General features: G+C 40.8%; 1 protein-coding gene across 1 annotated transcript in view; it reads left to right on the top strand.

The window, feature by feature from the left end:
* WWTR1 (WW domain containing transcription regulator 1) overlaps nt 1–8,080 on the top strand; it is a 131,723-nt gene extending 123,643 nt beyond the window's left edge. The window contains exon 7 of the mRNA XM_072727122.1: nt 4,641–8,080. Within this exon, the coding sequence (XP_072583223.1) occupies nt 4,641–4,825 (185 nt within the window). The 3' untranslated portion in view covers nt 4,826–8,080. The remainder of the gene's footprint in view (nt 1–4,640) is intronic.
* Nucleotides 8,081–24,373: the final 16,293 nt, after the last annotated feature.

Raw genomic sequence — 24,373 nt, 5'->3', positions numbered from 1 at the left:
GTGACACAAAATGACCACTGAAAAGCCACCCAAACCCCAGGCACTATTCATAAATTCTAGTTCCTTCTCTCCATAGTTGATACAAATAGAGTTTTATATACAGGCATAGAATTTGAAATTCTTTTCTCCCTCTTTCCTTCCCTCCCTCCTTCTCTCTCTTTTCTTTCCTTTCTCTCTTTCTCTCCCTTTTTCTCTCCCTCTCTCTCTTTCTCACTTTCTCTCTTTCTCTGTCTTTTATTCCTTTCTTCCTTCCTTCTCTCCCTCCTTTCTTTGTTTCTTCCTCCCCCCTTCCACCCTCCTCTCCTCTCCTCTCCTCTCCTCTCCTCTCCTCTCCTCTCCTCTCCTGTCCTTGCTCCATATAGCCTCCTGCTTCCACAGTGGGATATTATGCTGTTCTAGCATTCAGTTGTAGTGTATGGGCCACTCTTTCTCTTGAGAAGTGGGACTGCTTTATAATCTACCATTGTGCAAATTTTTTTTTTTTTTTTTTTTTTTTTGGTGTCATTCGCTGCATTCGGGAAGCAATTGGTAGCAGGCATTTGGAAAGCTAAGCCCCTCAAAAATTCTGAATTGTCAGCTCCAGGTCCCAACATGGTAATGATGTCCTCCTTCAGCAATTAAACAGAAGAGTCAGGGTACCTTTGACCTAAGCCCCAGCCTGCCCCCCTCCTTCAGGCCAGGCCCAGCTGGCTTCTGGTCCTGTCCCCCCTCCTCTTCTCGAGGAGTGAGGCCTCCAATTGCAAAAGCCAAATTTGGCCTTATTAGTCAAATCTAAATTTAATTGTAAAAGTCTTAAACTCCTAGAGGATAGTCTAGAACCAAAAATAAATGATGGCTGAGGGGTCCACTATTTGCAATGATTCATGCGAGTTTCTCTTACGCCATCATTGATGACAGGAAATTAATTGTCCTGTGATGAAAAGAAGTCCCTTCCCCGATGCCGTTGTCCACAGTGCCTGTGTTTGTTAACTGTGTTCTTAGATGAGTACTCTTTGTGCTCTGAAGCTTAACCACCGGTCAGACATGAGTCAAAGTCAACCAGGCCCCTTGGGAGGTTGGAGTAGGTGCTTTGGGGTCTCTCTGCAGGTTGTCATCGATGTGTTTAGAGGATAGCACAGACTGTCTTGTGAGGAGTCACATGGGAATAGTTTGAAGTGTTTGTTTTGTTATTCTTTGATTTATTACTTTGGTTTTCTTCCCTCTGGCCTCCCTTCCTCACTTTCTTCATCTCTCTATTTTTTGGTGTGAGATTTATTTTGTCCTCTTTGGAACAGCCTTATGAAGTGGCTCCTTCCTATATTTAATAATTGTTTGCTTTCATCTTTTAAACACTGGGAAGCCAGTAAGTATATATATATATAAAAAAAACAAAAACAAAACAAAAGTTAAATAAAAAAAAAAGACTCAGGAGATTTAAATCTCAGGCTGACTATGGCTTTTAAAAATGGCCTCAAAGTAGGGAATATTTTGAAACCAAAATGTGGAATGAAGTGGTGTCCTGGAAAGAACATAGGCTTTGTAGATAGGCAACCTAAATTGAATCTGTGTCTCCACTTGTTGATAGTGACTTTGAGAAAATGACAGAACCTATAAGGGCTTTGTATTTCTCACCAATAAGTGGGAGTTACATGCCTCCTTCATGGAGTTGTAGGGAGTCATGAGATCACACAGTCTGGCCCCAAATTCTCTTCCTCCCCTTCTGAGAGGCTGAAGTCATGGACAAATTGAACTTGATAAATGCTAGACTTCCAAGTTTAACCTGGTTAAGTGAGTGTCAGCCCGTGGAGTTTAGGGTCGTGTCTGTGAAGTCTTTCTAGGAAGTAGGCATGAACCTTCTCAGGAAAAGACATGAAATACAGTAATAGGATGAGGAAAAGCTGGGGGGTGGGCACAGGTCCCTGGTGTGGCTAGAAAGGGTCTGTTAGATTCACTGACCACACGTTGAATGGAAACAAGCCAGCTAAGCACACTCCCTTTGCAAATCACACATGGAAACAACAGCTGGATGTGGAGTGGAATAGCAAGAGCAAAGGCTAAGAGGTCATCCACTCTTCTAGAATATTCTGCAATAACCATACCCTTTTCAGAACTGCCTGGTTTTTGTTTCACCTGCTTTTTATTTATTTTTATTTACTTATTTAATTTTAAGATTTTTAAAAATTTATTTATTCATGAGAGACACAGAGAGAGAGAGAGAGGCAGAGACACGGGCAGAGGGAGAAGCAGGCTCCATGCAGGGAGCCCGACGTGGGACTTGATCCCAGGACTCCAGGTTCACGCCCTGGGCCGAAGGCAGGCGCTAAACCACTGAGCCACCCAGGGATCCCCCTCTCCTGCTTTTTAAATGGATAAAACTATTAAAGACCAAAAAGATCACTAGGTGATTACCAAGTTGATCCAAAGAGAGATATTTTAAGATTGTAAACCTTAACGAAAGATCTCATAACTAGTCTCCTCATGGTTTCCATGTCTGAGGAGAAAAGATAGAGAAATTCTTTAAAATAGATTTTGTGTGGCTATATAAAAAAAAAGTATTCTTGAGTTATTAGAAAATTTATATAGGAAATCAATAGAGATGAAGGGTTCTAACTGGAGATGAGGAAAAAAGACACGCTGCGCTTTAGATCATAGTTTTTCAGGGCAGATTTTTTTTTTTTTAAAGGCTCATTTCCATCTGTTACATTCTAGTGGGTAGTAAAAGTTATTTTGGATTTTCTGTTCTATTTTGATGTTGTTTTCCAGTATCTGTAACACTATGTTGAGTTCATGTCAAATTTCATTTAATTTTCAAATTACTGCTTTTTGTGATGAAAATCTTCTAAAATATTGCCAAGAGTTGTTGATATTGTACGAGTTACAGAAGAGCTGTTGAGCGTTGCTATCACCAAAATGCAAGTTTGATCACGTTTCCCTCATCTCTTGGAAAGATGCAATGCATATGGTTAAAACGAATATTCTCTGATTTTCCTCAGAAAAATGAAATTTTTATGCACAGTTTCAGGAAGGCTACTGACACAAGGATACTTATAGGACACAAAAGCTAATTACAGATCACAAATGATTCTAGGGTGGAAGCTGGTGTTAGTTACCAATGCTCCTCAGCCTCTGAGGTATATTTTATCCCTTCAGAAAATTGATCAGGGCTATTTGAATTAACCAGTTGTTCTGATACTGGGTGCTCAACAGTGATTGAGTTCCCGGGTTCTTCTTTCTCTCAGCACAGTCAGCATTCATTGCATTTTTGTATTTATATAAGTTTGTTGGTATGAGCGATGCCCAGAACTATGGATGTGTGGCAGACATTATACGGTTCTTTACTCCAGCGTGTGAAGAATGTGCCCATAATCTCAGTTTCAGTTGGGTACACTGGGTCAGACACGTTAAGTGTGTTTGAGGCCTCACAGCTAAAAAGCCCAGTCCACTGGCACAAAGGTCAGTATGTTTTCTCCTACACTATTATGTATAAAGAACATGTATTCTTGGGCCACCTGGGTGGCTCAGTGGTTGAGCATCTCCTTTGGCCCAGGGCGTGATCCTGGGGTCTGGGGATCAAGTCCCACATCGGGCTCCCCGCAGGGAGCCTGCTTCTCCTTCTGCCTGTGTCCCTGCCTCTCTCTGTGTCTCTCATGGATGAATAAATAAATAAAATCTTAAAAAAAAAAAAAAAGAAAGAAGAAAGAAAGAAAGAAGAAAGAAAGAAAGAAAGAAGAAAGAAAGAAAGAAAGAAAGAAAGAAAGAAAGAAAGAAAGAAAGAAGGAAGAATATGTATTCTTCATGTCATAGGCCAGACATCTCATTTTCTTGGAACAGTATTTTCTCAACTGTGTTCTGCGGACTCCAGTTCCATTAGGATATCAATTCTACCAGAATAGGGTTGGATGATTAAAAGAGTTTAGGTAATAGTGGCCTAAACAAAAAGTAAAACAGATCTCTTTACAACTTGACTTCTTAGAACCTTCATATGCTCACATGGGTTGTGACTTGTACGCATTGTGAGAAAAGTAGATAGTTGTATGGTGCCAGGTGTGTGTGTGTGTGTGTGTGTGTGTGTGCGCGCGCATGCGGGTGGGGGGGTGATGTGCAGAATTTGCTTTATAAAATACTTTGAAAACGATACCTAGAGCCATCGATGAAGACAGCTCTTTAATAACATGGTTAAAGGAAACTCCTAAGTGTTGTTTTTGAACATAAAGAGGAATGACATGGATAAATATAAGCTTAACAATTAAGTCCTTAGAGTATAACTCGATGATAAGGTATTTATTACAGGGGGCCCCCTCTACTCTTTCACAAAACCGCTCTTCATGCAGCTGTCATGGGAGGGCATAGACCACAGGTCCCATCCACAGGGCCTTCCCGTGCTTTTCTCCTATCTTGGGCTTATCCCTTCTGGGCAGTGTCTTCCCAGGACAAATAAAGATTGACCCGGCATCTCTGCATCTCTTATGAGTGAGGATCACCAACTCAATCCTAGGAAGGTGGTAGCTAGAATTTTTCACAGAGGTGAAATATTTTAGACCTGCAGTGATAGAATCTTCTGTTTAAATGTAAGCACTGTGGAAATGAAGATGAGAGTTGTGTTAGTGCTTCAGGAGCTTAAAAAAACGGAATTAAAACGATCTTCCTTTGTTCTGTTATAGGAGAAAACGCAGGACAGACACCCATGAACATCAATCCTCAGCAGACCCGTTTCCCGGATTTTCTTGATTGTCTCCCGGGAACAAATGTTGACCTAGGAACTTTGGAATCTGAAGATCTGATCCCCCTCTTCAATGATGTAGAGTCTGCTCTGAACAAAAGCGAGCCCTTTCTAACCTGGCTGTAATCAATACCATTGTAACGTGGATGCAGCCGTGACCTGACATTTCCTGGGCCTCTTGGAAAAAGCAATGGAGCAGAGTAAGTCTGCAGGTGTACCACTTTCTGCCTCCATGACTCAATGCTCCCTCCTTTCCATGCGGCCAGTTTAATCATTGCCTGGATTTGATTGACAGTAACTTAAGTTAAACGCAAATGAATGCTCTATTTTCATTTTCTGCAGGCCTGCATCCCTGTGATGGGCTATGCAAGAATTGCTTCTGCAGAACTGAGAATGCAGAATTGCTTCTCTGTTTTTCTCTCTGCTGCCCCATAACTAAGCTTTAGGGGTGTTAGTTGAAATTTGTGCATCCATTGATTATAAATCATAAAAAGCCGACCACAGGCAGTGACTTGTGACAGGCAGCTCGGTCCAGGAAATGTACACGAAATTAGACCTGATTTGCAGTTTTAAAAACTGTATTAATGACAGTAGTACCAAATGCTTTAAAAAATATTTAACGTGAGCTTTAAAAATCATTGTATGGATAGTAAATCTCTGCTGTATGGAATACAATGTAGTTTCGAATCCATGCTGGTTCTGATGGTTCTTTTACTCTGTATCTGCAAAGGCACACATGGTCCTATTGTAGTTTGGCCTTCCTCATTACTTTACTGCGTAGTGTCTAGACAACTCTTCCTTCCAGCAGGAGAGGAGCAGGAACCTGAGTCACAGCTCCTACACTTACAGATCTTATGAAAGAGACCAGTTTGGTACTAATTATGAGCATTTGTTAAACAAAACTTTTGTTTTTTAATTACAAGTTGGATTTTTTTTAAAAAATTGCAGCTTAGAATTTGATGTTTATTTTATAAAGCACTCTAATTTTGTAGCTGATGACAAAGGGCAGCCAAATATTTTTGATCAATCAGTGGCAACTGTATTTTTGTCTTTTGAAAACTGTTCTGAAAACATCAGGACAACATAGCTTCCAACCTGACAGCACACACAGTAAACTGTTGCTTTTTAAATGCTGAAGCCTTATCAGTTTTGCTTTCCAGATTTCAAGTGTTTAAAATACTCTTATCTATGAAACTGTTTGAAGGATGAAGCAGATCTCTGACTGACGTGTAAAAAAAAAAAAACCCCTCTGAGGGGTGTATGGTGGAGACACGTGTTTCTGAATTCAGCAAAATTGATTCCTAAGTATGTTATCCTAACCGTGTTTGCTACAGTTGGTATAAAAAGGCATGAAATATGTACTCAATACCTCTTATGTAACCAAAAACATTTTTTTTTTATTAGCTTTTAAGGACTGAGAGAGAGCATCAGGTTCCCCCAGGCATGCAACTCTGTCTGCATTGCCAATGAAGTCCTCGATTGTTTAATATTTTGAACTGACATTATTTATAATCTATGAATTTAATATCTTTTTGGAAAGACATGAATAGTTCAGGTCTCTGAGAGGAACCTTAATTCCCAAGGGGGCTTAGATCTATTGGGGAATCCGAAGTAAGATCCTCTTCAATCTACCAGAACATAGACAGGCAGAAAATATTTTTAATTTTGTTGGAAAGAAGGCAAGTGAAAAGGTCAGAGATGAGGTAGTCAAGTCACGGTATGCAGTGGAAGGATACTAGTTGTGAAATGGGAACAGACAAGTGATAGTCCCCCACAAGCAAGACAAGCAGGAGGTAGGAGAGGTGCCCAAAAGAACAAAGCAACAAGTTCCTACAACTTTTATACCAAAAGACTCTGTTGTGGAAGAAAGGGCTTTGGTGCACTTTATATGGAAGAAGGGAGGGGCAGGGCTGGTGTTGCCCTGAGCATGTCTGTGGACAAGAGCATAAGCCTGCTGTTGCTTCCAACACAATGAAGTGATTTTTTTTTTTTTTCCTGAAGGACCCATAGTTTCTGTTCCTGACTCCTTTTCTCTCCCTGAGCGCTCTGAGAGAGAGGGGGGTGGATGTTTATGTTGCTACTAAATTGAAGGGAGCACTATTTCTTTTTCTCTTTTATGAGCAATAATTGCAAAAAGAGTTGTACATTCTTTCTAAGAAAAACAAAAAACAAGGGACCTAACAAAACTGAGCAGTGTTACTGTATTTTTTAAAAATATTTTTATAGACTCCTTTTCAGGTTATTAAGTGTAAAAGAAACGGATACCCCTCTTTTTTTAAAGTAGCTAAAACATCGGTGATTTGTATTATCAATTTTTAGAAGTAATTTCCTAGTAAGCTTGTGGCATTAGAAAATACTAGAATTTTTTTTTTAGTGAAATTAGTTGAAACATTTATTAATGAACATAACAAATATTTTTCCAGAATTGAATATGAACCATGACTGCGTGTTTACTAATAGACAAAGCCAGATGTAATTGTTTTGTTTTGTTTTTAAGGCCAATAAAATAATGGCCTTCATTAAAGAACACTAAAGCTAGAAATCTAAAAGTAAGAAAAACTTTTTAAAGGTTTTTTTTTTTTTCCTATCATTGTAAGTGTTAAGAGCCCTACAGAATCCATGATAAGGTGCTATTTATATTTCTTATTAGAATAAGAACTGCCAGGATATCTAGTCTTCTTAGTCCTCCATCAGTAAATGTCAACATTTCATCCATTCGCTGTGCCACAGAAAAGGCATATTAAAAATTTGAAATGGAAAACTCATTGCCGAGATCTTTCTTTCGTGGTATTGTTTTCCTGATAAAACAATTTTCTTGAAGTGAATACATCGTCAAAACCGATTTGCAATTCTCCTAAACCCGGGTAATTGTTCGTGTTTCACCGGCATATTTAGGATGTGGAAGGCAGTTTCTTTCACTGATGGGACAACAGGTGGGAAGCGCACAAAGCCTGTAGCGTCCCAGGCCTGATAGAAGCCCTCTCTGTGGAAGACAGTGAGAGAAGTGTTGCTAATTTTAAGTGGTGTTCTTATGACATGATTAGAAAGTAACTTCTAAAGGACAACTTTTATGGAAAAAATAAGCTGTTAAAAGAAAAAAAAGGAAATGTAGATTAATTTAATTGGGGAAAATGGGCGATTGATGGAGACCGTTTCCCTAACACACTACATCATTTATGTGCTAGTACTTTAACTTTTTAAGAAAATGTACTTCTACGTTTTGTACTCTGACATATGTGTGTTTATTTTTTAATTGAGAATGCTATGCCTCCAGAAGGCATGCAGCCAAATCAATCCTATCAAACCATTTTACCTGGAGTTTGGTACTGGTTTTTACTTCTCTGATTCTGTATAAGAAAAATAAATACAATTGAATTTCCACTTGGAGCCTTTGTCTTTTCATGGTTTGTGTGTGTTCCTTTTACTGGAGGCTTTGGGTGGTACTGAAGAAGGGCTTATGTAACCCTCCTGGCAATGAAAGAAAGAAAATTTTGTAGGCCAACATTGTTTTGGCTCAAACGTCTAGTCTCCAATATTCTAAATATCCACAGAATTCTGGTTTCCCCTTTATTTGAAGGAACCCACCGAGATTTTTTTTTCAAGTGTGTACATATGTAATTCATATATTTTATATATATAGTTTACATATAATACATATAATTTTTTTAAAAAATCACACTGTCCTTCTAACACCCTCACAGATTGGACTGAGACGTCCGAAGTATAGGATTCTCAGTCCTTCCTCAGTTGTTAAAAATATCGTGTGGCTTCTTGTTGTCAAAGCTAAGGACAGCTTATCATTTATTCTGAGTGTGGGCTTGTGACAGTATATTTTCTCTGTCCCTTGAGTCATTTGATTCTCACTGTTGTAATACCTTTGTCCAGTCCACAGAAACATTAGGTGAGAGCAAGTGAAAGGGTGTTTTCTAGCAGAAGCTAAGCAACAGAAAAAAGGGATCCTGGTGGGAACAGCTTACTAACATTGCAGAGCCTTAAGTCGCATGCATTCTTTTTTAAAAAATTTAAAAAAATTTTTTTTAAATTCCAGGATAATTAATGTACAGTGTTTTATTAGTTTCAGGTGTACAATGTACTGATTTAATTATTGTCTACGTTACTCCGTGCTCATCATCATAAGTGATAAGTGTGCTCTTAATCCCCATCACCTATTTCATCCATTCCTGCCACCCACCTCCCCTCTGATAACCATCAATCTGTTCTCTAGAGATAAGGGTCTGTTTTTTGGTCTCTTTTTTGCTTTGTTTTGTTTCTTAATTTCTACACATAAGTGAAATCATATGGCATTTGTCTTTCTCTGACTTATTTCATTTGACATTATACCCTCTAGATCCATCCATGTTGTTGCAAATGGCAAGATTTCATTCTTTTTTAATGACTAATATTCTAGCAAGTGTGTACACACCATTTCTTTATCTACTCCTCTATGGATGGACACTTGAGCTGCTTCCATAACTTGGCTATTGTAAGTAATGCTGTATATACACACAGGTGCATATATCTTTCCAAATTAGTGTTTTCACATTCTTTGGGTAAATACCCTGTAGTGGAATTACTGCATCACAGGATAGTTCTATTTTTGATTTCTTGAGGAACCTCCATAGAGTTTTCCACAGTGGACGTACCAGTTTGCATTCCCATCAACACCACCCAAGGGTTCCTTTTTTCCACATCCTCAACACTTGTTTTTTGCGTTGTTGATTTCAGCCATTCTGACAGGTGTGAGGTGGTATTTTATTGTGGTTTTGATTTGCATTTCTCTGATGACAAGAGATGGTGAGCATCTTTCATGTGTCTGGCCATCTGTATGTCTTCTTTGGAGAAATGTCTGTTCATGTCTTCTGCCCATTTAATTGGATTATTCGTTTTTTTGCTGTTGAGTTGTGTAAGTTCTTTATGTGTTTTGGATACTAACCACTTATCAGTTGTATCATTTGCAAATACCTTCTCCCATTCAGTCACTTGTCTTTTACTTTTGTTGGTTATTTTCTTTGCCGTGCAGAAGCTTTTCATTTTCATGTAGTCTCATGCGTTCTTTTTAAAAACCATATTTCATCATCACTGCCAAGTTAATGTACTCATTATTGAAAATGTTATAAATGCCAACATGTATAAAGTAAAAAGTGAAACTTCTCTATCTCCCAAGTCTCATACTTTAAAAAAATGTATAAGATTTTTTTTCCTATAGTGTAAGTTGGATTTTTTAACAGAAGAAAAATAATTTTTTTTAAATTTTTTTTTTTTTAAATTTATGATAGTCACGCAGAGAGAGAGAGAGGCAGAGACACAGGCAGAGGGAGAAGCAGGCTCCATGCACCGGGAGCCTGACGTGGGATTCGATCCCGGGTCTCCAGGATCGCGCCCCGGGCCAAAGGCAGGCGCCAAACCGCTGCGCCACCCAGGGATCCCCAGAAGAAAAATAATTATGCATACTATTTTCAGTCTTTCATTTTTTTCTCTTAACAATAGGAATGATATTACTAATAGTTACTGAGCATTTACTATGTGCCAACCACTACGCAGAACACTGATATGTATTATCTAATCTAATCTGTATATTGACCCGCACACATTTCAATAATATTATCCTTACTTTATAGATGAAGAATTTGAGAGGTTAAATTTTTTTAAATAATAAATTTATTTTTTATTGGTGTTCAATTTGCTAACATACAGAATAACACCCAGAGAGGTTAAATCTTTTGCATAACATTACACAGTAAGCCACAAACCTATCCAATACCTCATGGGCATATTTCTATGCCAGTACATATAGTCGTATACTGGATTATTTTTTTAGCAACTAATATTTTGCATGGATGTCCCCTATTGCTAGCCGGTTGATTATTTTTAGTTTTTGCTTTTACAGATAGTGCTGTACTAACTAGCCTATTCTTGTGTGAAAAGAATAGGGAAAAAAATCATTATATCATGTGATCTTAAATTTTGATAGATTCGGTCAAATATTTTTGAAAGAAAGGACTGTACAAATTTATACTTCCAGTAACAACAAATGCAAAGGCCTGTCTCACTGTTACCAGTCTGGTGCTGAATTTTGCCTCTTTTTTGTTTTGTTTTGTTTTGTTTTGAAGATCGAGAAGTTTTCCTATAAACATGCAGTTTCAAAAATACATATAGTCAAATTTGATTGGAGTAAGAGTTAACAACAGTTCTGGATTTTTTTTCCCTCACTGTACATTCTATAAAATATTTGGGAAGATATGTAGAATATATGAAGTTCAAAAATTGAACGAAAAATGTATCTATGGGACACCTGGGTGGCTCAGCCCTTGAGCATCTGCCTTTGGCTCAGGACGTGATTCTGGAGACCTGGGATCGAATCCCACACTGGGGTCCCTGCGTGGAGCCTGCTTCTCCCTCTGCCTGTGTATCTGCCTCTCTCTGTGTGTCTCTCATGAATAAATAAATAAAATAAAATCTTAAAAAAAGGAAAAGTGTATTTGTATGTATATATTAGAAAATGATGACTGCAATAAAGTTAGTGAATACATGTATCACCTCACATTATTACTAATTTATTTATTTACTTATTTCTGTAGAGAGAACTATTGACTCACTCTTAATTCTATATGGGTGGAAAATGTCCTGTTACTGTCCTGTTGTATTTCTTTTTATTTTCAGTTTGGATTTCTTAATAGTGAAATGGATTGATATTCTCATAATGCTATTGTCTCTAGTGAGTGATGTCAGTTCTCCACCTAGATCACCTTAGATTCCTTTTTACTGTGTTAGACACCCCGTCCCCCAACCTGGTGTGTTTTTGCTTCCAACAGCGAACATCTGTGGCTCTTTTAAAAAGGATTGCAGTCACTTTGCAGTCACATGCAGAGGGCTAGCTGCATAGGCATTTACATTCTACAGCATGACCTTTAGCCAACGACAGGTGGGTATGTAACTTAGATTGTCAAAGTCCCCTGTGGGTAGAGACTGCCTTGTGCAGGACTTGGCCCGAGAGCTCATTCTTGTTTTCTTTCCTCCCTCTTTCCTGTTTCCCCCACTCTCTTACCAGTTTACTCTGTAAATACCCAATTCCTTGAAAATTCCTTTCTTGAATATCACTTCTTTAGTAAATCACTTGTACATGAGTCCTTGTATCAGGGTGTGCTTCTGAGAACCAGATCTAAGCTAGTATCTGGAATATACAACAAACTTGCATGTCAATGAGAAAAACAAACAGTCTAATAGAAATATGGGCCGAGGATATGAATTGAAAAGGTATAGGACAGGGAACTGAGTGCCAAATAACTTGCCAACTTTATTCCAATCAGGAAAATGGAAATTCAAGAGTAGTGATAGACCATTTCATTTCTAGCAAACTGCAAAATTAAAAAGACTGATGACACCAAGTGTTAGCTAGGGTGTGGGGAGACGGGAACACTTCACACACTGTGGCAGTGTAAATTGATAAAAGCCTGAAGCTGGCCACTGGGTCTGTTTTGCTGACCACCATATCCCCGTTGTATTCCCCAAGCAAGGGAGTAGTTTCAGAGGGGACATACAGGGAAAAGGGGCTGCAAAATAGGAGAGAGGGAACTTTCTAGATGATCTAGCTGAGTAAACAAATCTATCACTAATCAATGGGGTAACAGGCATTGCAGCCACACTCGCTCAGAGCTGGGACTTGTACATTCATAGTGTATCCGAGTTCCCATTTTCTTTTCTTTTAGGATTGCAATCTTGAAAATTTACGTACTTGTATTTTCAATTAAAACAATTACAGCTACCAAATTTCAGATTTTTTTTCCTTGGGACACTGGTTTTTTAAAATTACGACTAATATTGTGTGGATATCAAAGCTCCCAGATATATAATTGACTTATCTTCCATTCGGTGCACATATGAAGGTGTTAATACGTGCAAGGTTAACATCTAGAGAATTTCTGATATCTGCCTTGCTGCCTGGAATAGTTCAATACATGTAACACTCGCTCTAAAATGAATATAAAATTAAGATCAGACCCATTATGTCATATTAAAGACTTTTTGGATGAGTTTCTGGTCACTAGAGCTACAAGGGTCTGTGAATTCTGGCCCTAAAACAGAATACATTTATTCCAGGGATGCCTCAGAAGGTCGGATATATTCAAGTCCTCAAAGGAGAACTACTTACAACTTTCTCTAGAATGCCCCCAAATTTTAAGATTCACCCAAACAATTAGCCAATGCATTTTATTTTATTTTTTTCACGGTCTCTGAAAGCTCTGAGAAATTGATCCCAGCTTTAAGCGTTGTTCCCAGTAAGTTTGCTCACACACATTTTACACCTAATTCCAGTTGGCTCATAGATTCACCAAGACTCTTCTATTGACCTTAGACTTTGCAATTCTTTCCTATAGGCTGTCCTTTGAAATACGTCCCATGTAGTAATTTAAAAGTGTGAGACGATCAATAAAGCCGCAACTGTAGTTCACGCAGATGTATAAATTATGTTTAGAAATAATAATTTGCAGGGGTCACAGCGTTTACCATAAAGTTTTCTATGTCCTAAAAGGACTCTTCTGCTTGTAAGTCATTAGCTCATATTTGTAATTGAACAAAGTGATGCATGTCTCATGTTTACAGTTTGAGGACCAGAAGTAGGGTGAACAAGTGTCCTGGTTTGCTTCGGACAGAAGGGTTACCCTAGATTCTGGACTTTCAGTATTAAAATTGGGAAAGTCCCAGCAAACTGGTAAACTTGAAAAGTGTGCATCATGTACTCATTGGCAGGACTGGCTACATAATTTGTGGGACCCAGTGCAGGATGAAAATATGGGGCCTTTGCTCAAATGTACTAAGAATTGACAATGGAGCATTAAACTGTGGGGCTCCTGGGAGGGTGCAGCCCTCTGTAATTGCATAGGAAACATCCTGAAGCCAGCCTCATTCATTGCAATCCTGCAAATCAAAGGATTTCCTGTGCTAGGATCTCTCTCTGTAAGAATAAGAAAGAAGAGGCTGACATTAAAAAAGAAATAATTACAAGAATTGAGCTGGGAAATTGTCAACGTTTTCTTCTGAAACAACCTCTTGTCAAATCTTCCAGATAGTTGTTTTTCCAGTAGTAGAGAGAGTTAAGGTAGGTCTGAGGCCCCTGGTCCTAAGCCAGATTTAGTTTCTCCCAAGAGTGTTAAAGAACAGAAGACTCTTAGGATCTTCTTTGATATCTCCTGACATTGTCAGGGTCAGTAATAGTCAACAACCACCAAATATATATTGAATTCATTCATTCATTCATTCATTCATTCATCACTGTACTTGCTGAGCCCCTGCCATCTTGAAGATACTGAATAAGCACTGGACAAAACAAGGATGAAGAAAACTCAATCCTTTTTCTACAGGAGCCATATATTTCATCAGAGCCCTATATTATGGGGCAAAGAATAATGTATTCTTTTTATTTTCAGTTTGGATTTCTTAATAGTGAAATGGAGTGAATAATGGGAACCCAGAGTAGGGAAGGAAGAAGAGGAATGAACAACCTCAAAAAGCACATGGAGTGTCAGTCTTAGCTTCAAGGAGTTTCCCAGGCATTTCAGGGAACAGCATATATGAAAGCCCAAAATTTTGAGTGCTGAGAAGTTCCATGGCCCTGAAAGGACAGTGTAGGAAGGCAGTGAGGCAGGAGAACGTGAGTAAACAAATAAAATAGATGGATTTAACCCCTCAAAGGGGTTTGAATGCTTTGTTCCGGGGTTGGAGAAGCTGGTGGCCTTCTCTGAGGACAAGGGCTATTTGGTGCTGTGAGGATAGGAAGAAATTGAAATCACAGCCTCTGCCTCCAAGCAGATAACATACTACTATGTATTTAGCATCAAGCGTATGCCAACATTGTTTAGGAGTGGAAGAGATCACTTAAGGGCCTGCTGGTGAGGCAAGATCATGGCAGTGGGCAGAGAATCCTAGGACCCGGAACTGGTAAACAAAGGCATGGAAGCATAAAATGGAAGAGAAACACAATATATTTTTACAACCCATTGTGTTCCAGGAGCTAGTCTCTGAGCTTCTCTGTGTATCTGTGTTTATTGCGGTACCATGACACTTTTAAAGTCATTTAAACAGAATTGAAATCTTTGTAATATTGACTCTTTCTACTCAAGTCCATTTATTTTCTTAACATCCTCAAAGAATGAGGATGAATAGACAAAAGGCAAACGAATAAATTCCCCTAAAACCTCAGTCTTGGAAGTCATGCACTAGGGCCAGCTCCATCAGAAATGACAGATATATACTTGACCCTGGAACAGCACAGGGGACTAGGGGTGCCAACCCCTAGTGCAGTCAAAAATCGGTTTAAAACATTTGACTCCCCCAAAACTTAACTACTAATAGCCTACTGTTGACTGGAAAGCCTTGCCAAGAGCAAAAACAGTGAATGAACACATATTTCGCATGTTATATATACCCTATGCTGTGTTCTTACAATGAAGTAAGCTAGAGAAAAGAAAACAGTATTAAAGAAAATCATAAGGAAAACACATTTACAGTATTATACTGCATTTATAAAAACAAAAAACGAAAGAAACAAAGCCATGAATAAGTGGACCCATGCAGTTCAAACCTGTACTATTCAAGGGTCAAGTGTAAATGTGATCTCTGGAAATTCACTTAACTTTCCTGGGTATCATTTCTTATTTTCCTTAGCTATAAAATGCTCATTTTCTCATGACACTAAAATCCTCCCATTCCATAATCTTCCTTAGTGTTTGAACAGATTTTCTACATCGAGGAGATAGGTCGATTTGTGTCATGTACACAAAAAACACACTCTTTTTCTTATAGCTTTTTTTTTTTTTGAGAGTCCAATAGTTATAACATATTTTAACTACGACTCTAATCCCCCAAAGTAATATAATTTCAACAAGCATGTTCATCACTGCTGGACCAGAGGCTCTGACATTTCCATCATTGAGATTTAGGGACTATTCCTAGAAAAAGATCTCACTCAAGTCTCTCACTTGGGTAATGAGGCTGTGACTAATGGGGCTCTGGATGGAGAAAATTAATTTTCATGATTAGTAAACGATTAATAATCAGTAATCCCCTAATGCTCTGGGAAGAGAATCCATTTATGGAATTAGCATAGAGTAAAATCAGAGTTTCAGAGAATGAGAGCAGGGAAGCCCTAACAGGGAAAGTTGAAGTCCAGCACATCCCACGCAGCATTGCAAGTCCTGGAGAAGGTGGGTGTGTGAGCATTAAGAAAGGACATGTGTGGGCAATCTCCTTTACAAATTTGCCGGGGGCTTCATTCCTCCAACCAGTTAAGAAGTTCCACGCCATGTAACTATTAATTAACACCGTGGCCTTAGCCAAGTCTCTTACAGTTTTGAAACTTTGGTTTCTTTACATGTAAAATTGGCTATTATAATAAAAAGGAGGGTACAGTTAAGAGAGAGGTGAAGATTAAGACAATTGACTTCTATAGAACACCCAGTAAATAAATAGCTGGTGGTCAAAAAATGTTCATTTTTCTCCTTTGGGGGCAACTTCTCCCTTTCTTCTTCCCAGGCCATATTTTTCTTCATGGCACTCTCCACCATATATAACAATAAGAGGTAATTCGTCATTGTCTCCTCCTGTTAGCCTATCAGTGCTGGAAGAACAGGGATTTTTGTTTCTTTTGCGTCTAGCACCGTGAACAATGCCTGGTAGTCTGTTCAAAAGTATTTTTAAGGTAGTTGTTGAATGGATGAAAATATTTGAGAGCATGTTGTTTTTCACACTGCAACCCCTCCTTTGGATAGTGCCATCTTTGGTTGACTTGTTGGCTCACACTTCCAGGTCTTGAATTGATAAGGCCGTTGGAAAATATTTCTTTATGGGGGGATATTTAGAAAGATGGCCAATGTGTCTGCTGAGAAGCCGCCCCCTGAGGGAGCTGATGGGCAGAACCGCCACTAGAGGGTAGCAGCTGGCTCTGCAAGGGTGTGGGGACCAGCCCCTCTCCCAATCCTCCCCTCGGGAGCACTGGGTGAGGGCTGGGTTATCCTGGAGGGGGGAGTAGAAAGGCAGGCAGGTGAGTGCTGTTTTTGTTTCCCTCTCTGCACTCACCTGTATACATGTTGCCAGGAAGATCTGTGGCTTTTGGGTGAGAATTAAGTGGTTTTTTTTTTGTTTGTTTGTTTGTTTGTTTTAAGTACAGAGCAAAAAAACCCAAAAAACAAAAAACACCAGGAAAAATTAAGGCATTCTCAGAAGAATATTTATAGGGGGGGTCAGTGGATCACCTGCCTCAGAGTATATTAAGATGTTAGTGTAAAATGTGAATTTCTCTGACTTCCTGAATCCGAATGGGCGGGGGGGGGGGGGGGGGGGGGGGGGGGATTTGCATTTACTTAGCAAGCTTCCAGGTGATTCTGGCTCACTCTCACCTTTAATGATCACCACACCTGGTGAGTCTCTCCAAACTTTTAATGAAGTTTGGAGATGCATATACTGGGGCATCATGAAGCCCCAGTATATGTATATTTACCTGTTTATTTTATTTTATTTTATTTTATTTTTTAAAGATTTTATTTATTCATGAGACACACACACACACACACACACGCACAGAATGGCAGAGACACGGGCAGAGGGAGAAGCAGGCTCCATGCAAGGAGCCCGATGTGGGACTCGATCCGGGGTCTCCAGGATCACACCCTGGGCTGCAGGCAGCACTAAACCGCTGTGCCACCGGGGCTGCCCCTACCTATTTATTTCTTGATTTATAAGTTATATGCATAGATGACTGTTCTTATGTATTGTGTATATCATAAAGCATTCACAAAAGTAGAAAATTTGAAAGGATGACAAATCACATACATTAAAGTTTATAGATGAACTTCCCACGCCACGTTTTGGATGAGAGGATGAGTATAATTCATGCAGATGAAATGTTATTTACCTGATCCTCAGGGTGATTGTTATGGCACAACACTCATTTTCTCAGGGTTATGGCCCCGACGTCAGTGGGCATGAAACAGCATGATTATCTGTAGAGGTTTTATTTCTGTTTCGTTAGTATCACTGGGCAGCTCCCTCCACCTCCCCACAGAATTCACATTTGGTTTTCAGGAAAGTTGTCATAATTATTCTTTTCCCCAAACTGATGTCCCAAGTACAAATTCTGGGTGGGAAACCAAGTGTAGACTGGTCCATGTGTTGGTATCACACACCGCAGCGATGCCCTGGTAATTCATGAACACACGTATATGCACCTGGGGCTACATTAAGCTGAAAATGTTACAAAATCCTCTCCTATGAAGCCCTGCCTGCAAAAAGCTTTAAATGTAATGATTTGACTCTACTTCTGGCTCTTAACCTTTCTGGGGTCATGGGGTCTCCTTGAGAACCTAATGAAATCTATGAGTTTTCTCTCCAGGGCAGGGAAAAAAAAAACTCATCTGACTATATATACACCATTTCAGAGGGTGTGGAAACTTTTGGAGTTCTCAACATGCGGACTCTGAGCCAGCAGCATCAGCATTTCCTGGGAACTTATTTGAAATGCCCCACGCCCAAGTCTACTGAATCAGAAATTTTGGGGTGGGAATAAGCCCTCCAGGTATTTTTGATGAATACTCAAGTTTGAGAACACTCCAGAGCAGAGGTTCTCAAACCAGCCTCCTTATTGAAATCACCTGATGATTTATGTTTTATTTTTATTTTTTGTAAGGCACCCATGCTGTCTGGGTTCCAATCTCCTTTAATGAAATCAGTATCTCTGGAGGTAGGGCCTGGACATTGGGATTTTTGAAAGCTCTCCAAAGGAGCTAAGCTCTGTGGACCAAGATGTTAATAATTCAGGCTCCTTCTGATGATCCCCAGCAAGAGCATGACAGCCCTAGAGAAGAACTTAGCCACAGCCTGACTCATCACTTTCATTTCCAGGGGAGGACGCTAAGAAGATTTTCCGTGCTGCAGTTACTGAGTATCTAGGCATCCTGGTTCTCCTTCTTCCCCTGTCCCAGGAAGTGCCACACACAGAAATAGCAAGCCTAAAATACTCCTGAAGAAGCCTGGTCATCAAAGATACACATATTTAAAAGTAGCCTAGATGATGTTATTTTCAGCTACAGATCATTGGCTCAACATTTGCCATTGGTTTTCTTTGCACTTGGTTTATTAGTTTTGTTTTTTTTTTTTTAAGATTTTATTTATTCATGAGACACAGAGAGAGAGAAAGGCAGAGACACAGGCAGAGGGAGAAGCAGGCTCCCTGTGGGGAGCCTGATGCAAGGACTCTGATCCCAGACTCCAGGATCACACCCTGAGCCCAAGGCAGATGCTCAACCACTGAGCCACCCAGGTGTCCCTATTAAGCTTTCTTAGGAAGGAGCCAGAGCCCTGCCAGGCCAGTGGAAAGCAGCAAAGTTGAAGTGCCACAACACAGCCTTTCTGCGGAGGTGTGGGGGGTGAGGCAGGGGAGTGTGCCCTGGGCTGGGAGGGGAGGCTCAGGCCCTGGAGCCAGGAATCCTGGGTTTGAAGCCAGCTCTGTCACTGACTCATTCTGTGACCTTAGGCTTCTTGCTCAAGCTCCTCATGCCTCAGTTTCTTTACTTCTCCATAAGGGTAATGATGATAATAGCACAACCACCCCATGGGTTGTGACTGTTAAAAGGGGTTTGAGGCGCGTCAAGATGGATTTCCACATTAGATCTCATGCTCTGCCCCTGTAAGCTCCCCACGGGATGGTGGCACTGGTGAGCCAGTGGTGGGGGGTGGAGGGACTGGTGGAGGCCCGGTGGAAGGGGGGGCTTGCTGCTGCATGGGAGGCAGAGAGCTTAGGACCCTGCTTTTCTTTCCTCTTCGTTTTTTAACCCTGAGGATTATAGAGATCTGCCCCTGCATTCCAGCTTCTTCCACCCAGAAGATTGTCTTCCTATAGGTACTTTGAAAGATTATATAAAAATGCTGATTTTGCTCATGACATTTTAATTGATCATTTGTGTTCATTCAGGTTAGCCTGAATGAACGAACAGGATAAATTGGGACATTTTATTTTATTTTTATTATTTAAAAAAAAATTTTTTTTAATTGGGACATTTTAAAAAAATAACAAAATTTTAGTAATTTTAGGGCTACATAGGAGCTTGAAATTAGCATAACAAAGCTTCCCTTCCTGGATGCTGTTAGCAGAATCAGTGAGATTTGTAGCAGAGTAGCAGGGAGTGCGACTCTTACCCTATTTCTGTTTATGGGGCCCTGGGAAAGTTTATTTTTTCTAAGGCTCGTTTTCCTCTTACATGCAAGGAACTAATCATAGTTTCTATATCATAGGGTTGTGTCAGATTAAAAAAAAAGCGGACTTAGATAAGGAAAAACTTTATTCAAAAGGACTATTGCAACATGAGAATCTCCAATCTCAGGAATCTGCAGGCCTCTCAAAAACAAACAGAAAAGGCTTTTCTTTTACAGGCTGGGGTAAGCAGACCTTGGCAGCGATGGGAAGTTGGGCAAGCACATGGCATGCTTGCCGGGGTCTGACAGGAAATGTGTCTCCCTGTGGTCAGCCGATTCCCCGGATAAGCTAATAAAGGGACACTTTAGTGCTTGCTCAGGCTTGGGGGCAAGCAGAGGTCAGGGGCCTGTGGGGAGGAGAGAAGCCTCCCTGAAGTTTGGGGAAGACAAAGCAGCATGTGAGGCATGGCCAGTTGTGAGCACCTGGTCTGTTGTTTTGAGGACCAAGTGAAATCCTACATGTATTATCACTTAACCCAGGTTTCTGGGCATTACCCATAAGTGCTGGGGTTATTTTCTTTTTATTACAAATGCTTGATTCTTCAAATGCTAGAGAGTAGCTTTTTCTTTCTTCTGAGCAGAATCATTCAGTCACACCTCTGCGACAATGCTAGCTAGCATCCATCCAGTGCACATCTACTATGTTCCGGGCCCAGGGGTGGGGAGAGGTCTGAACTTTGATGAGATGGAGTTTCAGAGCTCAAGGGGTTCTCAGTCCAGAGGGAAAGAAGGATATAACAGGGAAGGGCAGCCATTCGGACGTGGACAGGATGCCGTGGGAGAATGTGGCTGGGGAAGGGGCTATCAATTAACAGGGGGAACTGTTGAGAAAGAAGAACCTGGGTGAGATGAACCCTGAAAGGAGTCTGGAAGAAGAAGGTTTGCCCTGATGCACGAGAGAACGAGCATTCTCATGTGCACAGAACAACATAGGCAAGAACAGGGTCTGACAGAGCGTGTGGGGCCAAAGACAAGGATCCCCAGGTTCCGGGGCAGAGCAATGCTGGGTCTGCAGGGGTCATTTGGGGTTGGGTGACAAAGGCCCCTGAAATGGGACACCAGGGTGGCTCAGTGGTTGAGCAGATATCTGCCTTTGGCTCAAGGCGTGATCCTTGGGTTCTGTGATCTGCTTCTCCCTCTGCCTGTGTCTCTGCCTCTCTCTCTGTGTCTCTCATGAATAAATAAGTAAAATCTTAAAAAGACAAAAAAAAAAAAAAAAGAAAGAAGAAGAAAGAAAGAAAGAAAGAAAGAAAGAAAGAAAGAAAGAAAGCCCCTGAAAGGGTAGGGGCGCATAGGTTCTGTGGTTAGGATAGTCATCTAGCATCATTCTCATACTCCTGTGTCTGCTCAATGCAGCTGAGACCAGGGTTTCAGGAGAGCCAGGACTGGAAGAGTTCAGCCCGGAATTGTTGCTTTGAGATGCCAGTGAAACATTCCAAAACAGATATTTAGGGGTGCCTGGGTGGCTCAGTCAGTTAAGTCTCTGGACTTTTGGTTTGGGCTCAGGTCATGATCTCAGGGTCTTGAAATCGAGCCCTGCACGGGGCTCTGCAGTCAGTGCGGAGTCTGCTTCTCCCTCTCCTTTCCCCTCTGCTCCTCCTCCTGCTTTTGTGCTCTTTCTCTCTCTCTCAAATAAATAAATACAATCTTAAAAAAAAAAAAAGAACAACCAAAAAACCCACACCCAAAACAGATATTTAGCAGGCAGGGCAGTGGTCTGGGCTGGAGATAAAGATACAGGAGTCATGAACATAGTCATTAAAACCGTAGCGGTGAAGATCATCTGAGAGAGTATTTAGACCAAGCAAGGCAGTGCTCCGAGGTCAGAACTCAAACATTTAAGGAGCAGAGCACCTTCTTTTAAATATATGTATGTCATTTTGGTGATAGATAAATATTTGTTTATGCACATATGTGTGCATTCACCCAACAATTACTAAGTACTTTCTACCTGCAAAACACCATGTTGGCTTCCAGGAAAAAGAACTAAAGGTTCTTCTCCGCAAGCAGGACATGATCAGGCCAGTGATTCTCAACTATGCGTGAGTTTGTCCCCCAAGGGGATATCTGGCCCTATTGGAGCTATTTTTGGTTGTCAAAACTGAGAAGAAAAGGTTGCATCTCCTAAGTAGAGGTCAGGGAAGCTGCTAAACCTCCCAGGGCTGCTCTCCCCACCTAGATAAATGATTATCTGGTACCAAATGTCAATTGTGTAGAAGCTGAGAAACCCCGATCGACACTAAAGCAATACATGTACGCACACAAGAAATCGCAAAAACCATTCCTTTCTCCCAGCTGGAGTTGGTGGCTGTGTAATGTGTCAACTTGGCTAAGCCAAACTACATTTGCCAAAGTCTGTTTTTCTGTGTTTCCTGTTAGGGCACCCCGCAAGAACAACTCTGGCAAACTTTGGGGGACAGAAGGGAGGCAGCGACGTTTTGTAGTTCATCCCCACTCATCTCATTGACACAAGGCAGCATCTGGGCCCTACAATTGCCCTACAACCTTCTGCAGAACCTCCTCCCTGACCGTTGGGGTAGGTAGGGTGTGTTTAGCTCCGTGACGAAAGGCCCCAGCTTCTGCAGGACACCCGTGCCACCAAAGGCAGAGGCAGCAGGAACTGACACGGATTCGGTCCATCCTCCTGGGCTTCAGCTCGTGTGGGTTCCAGCGTGTTCTTGCTCTCTCACGCTCTGCATTCATCTCTTCCTGCCGGCTTGTCCTGTGGACCTCAGGCTACAGCTCAAACACAAAAACCATGCACTTTCAGAGACGGCTAGCTAGCTCCCACAATTACAGAGGGCAAATCCTTGTGAGATTATTTATCTATATATCTATATATATATCTATCCCCTCTACTGACACAACACATTTATTGATTGCCTACTGTGTGCTAGATCCCCTATGAAGCACTGGAGGTGCAGACTTGAATCAGATACTGTCCTTGAATTTGTAGTCTAAAGTCCAAAGAAATAAGTCATGTATTTGTGAACTCAACACAAAGTCGGCAACTCCCAGCAGAGAAGTTTCTAGACAGTCTTATGACCAAACGTGTGTGTATGCGTGTGTGTGTGTGTGTGTGTGTGTGTGTGTGTATAGGAGCATCAACCAAGGGAGGGGCTCATACATCTTTACCTTTTACTTCCTGTCTCTTCTTTTTAAGTCCTCTAATCCATGGTAAGGTATTGTCTTTAATTTTACGGTAATTGGATTTGAAAAATGGCCTTTTGTGTGAAAACTTGTCAAAGAATTGTTTTTAATTCCTCATCTATATAATAATGAGACTAGGTTTGATGATGAGTATAATTTCTTCATTTTTAACGTTCTGAATCAATGAAAACCCCTGAGTAAGGAATTGATGCTTCTTATCTACATCCTTATTGGCTTATCAGAGAACGTAGGTGAATTAGTTCTAGTGGCCTGATGTCTCTGAGCCTCTGGCACATTATTGCCTGTGTCACCTTCTAGGATTTAGTTTGTACTACATCATATTGATTAATATTAATCAGTAGAGTGTGAGATCCCTATGGGCTATAATGGGGTCTGACTTACTATTTATCCTTGGTGCCTGTCAGTCCGTCAGTCCGTAGTCTAGGTCAATGGTTGCTCAAACTGGCTGGTTTTTAGGATTGCCTGGTAGGCTTTTATTTTATTTTATTTTTTTAATTTTTATTTATTTATGATAGTCACAGAGAGATAGAGAGAGAGGCAGAGACACAGGCAGAGGGAGAAGCAGGCTCCATGCACCGGGAACCCGACGTGGGATTCGATCCCGGGTCTCCAGGATCGCGCCCTGGGCCAAAGGCAGGCGCCAAACCGCTGCGCCACCCAGGGATCCCTAGTAGGCTTTTAAAACGAGGTAACGAGACAGGCTTTTATGCCTTATGCCTGGATTTTCAGATGCAGTAGGTCTAGGCTGGGGCTCAGGAATCATAATGTTAGGACAATTTTAAGGTGATTCTGATGACCATGTTTGAGAATCAGCATTCAGCACTAACTTGAAACTGTGTGTGTGTGTGTGTGTGAATGTGTGTGTGTGTGTGTGTGTGTGTGAGAGAGAGAGAGAGAGAGAGAGGAGGGGGAGGATGGGGTTGGGTGGCAGGATCTTAAGTGCCTATCTGCTTGCCTTTCTTCCTTCTGCCCATTAAGTGCCAGATGTGGTCTCTGATCTGACTTCTTGCTGTAGTGGGCAAACATGACAGCGTGTAACCTCCAGCCTTCAGTGCCCAGGCCCCATGGCCCGTACTCAGTAGGTGATCATTAATTACTTTAGTGATGACTGTGAGAAACATTTTCTCAGTGTGCATAACCTACATGGTGCAGCCCATCTGCTTAGCAAGCACAGAAGTGAGGCTCTTGGCGTGTACCTCTTCTGAGACCCTTTTGTGCACGTTAGTCATGCGGACAATCCTACACGCTTCCTTGTTTCAC

The sequence above is a fragment of the Vulpes vulpes genome, chromosome 11 (genome assembly GCF_048418805.1).
Source record: "Vulpes vulpes isolate BD-2025 chromosome 11, VulVul3, whole genome shotgun sequence".
NCBI lineage: Eukaryota > Metazoa > Chordata > Mammalia > Carnivora > Canidae > Vulpes > Vulpes vulpes.
The sequence above is the reverse complement of the archived record's forward strand: the minus strand, read 5'-3'. Positions and strand labels throughout refer to the sequence as shown.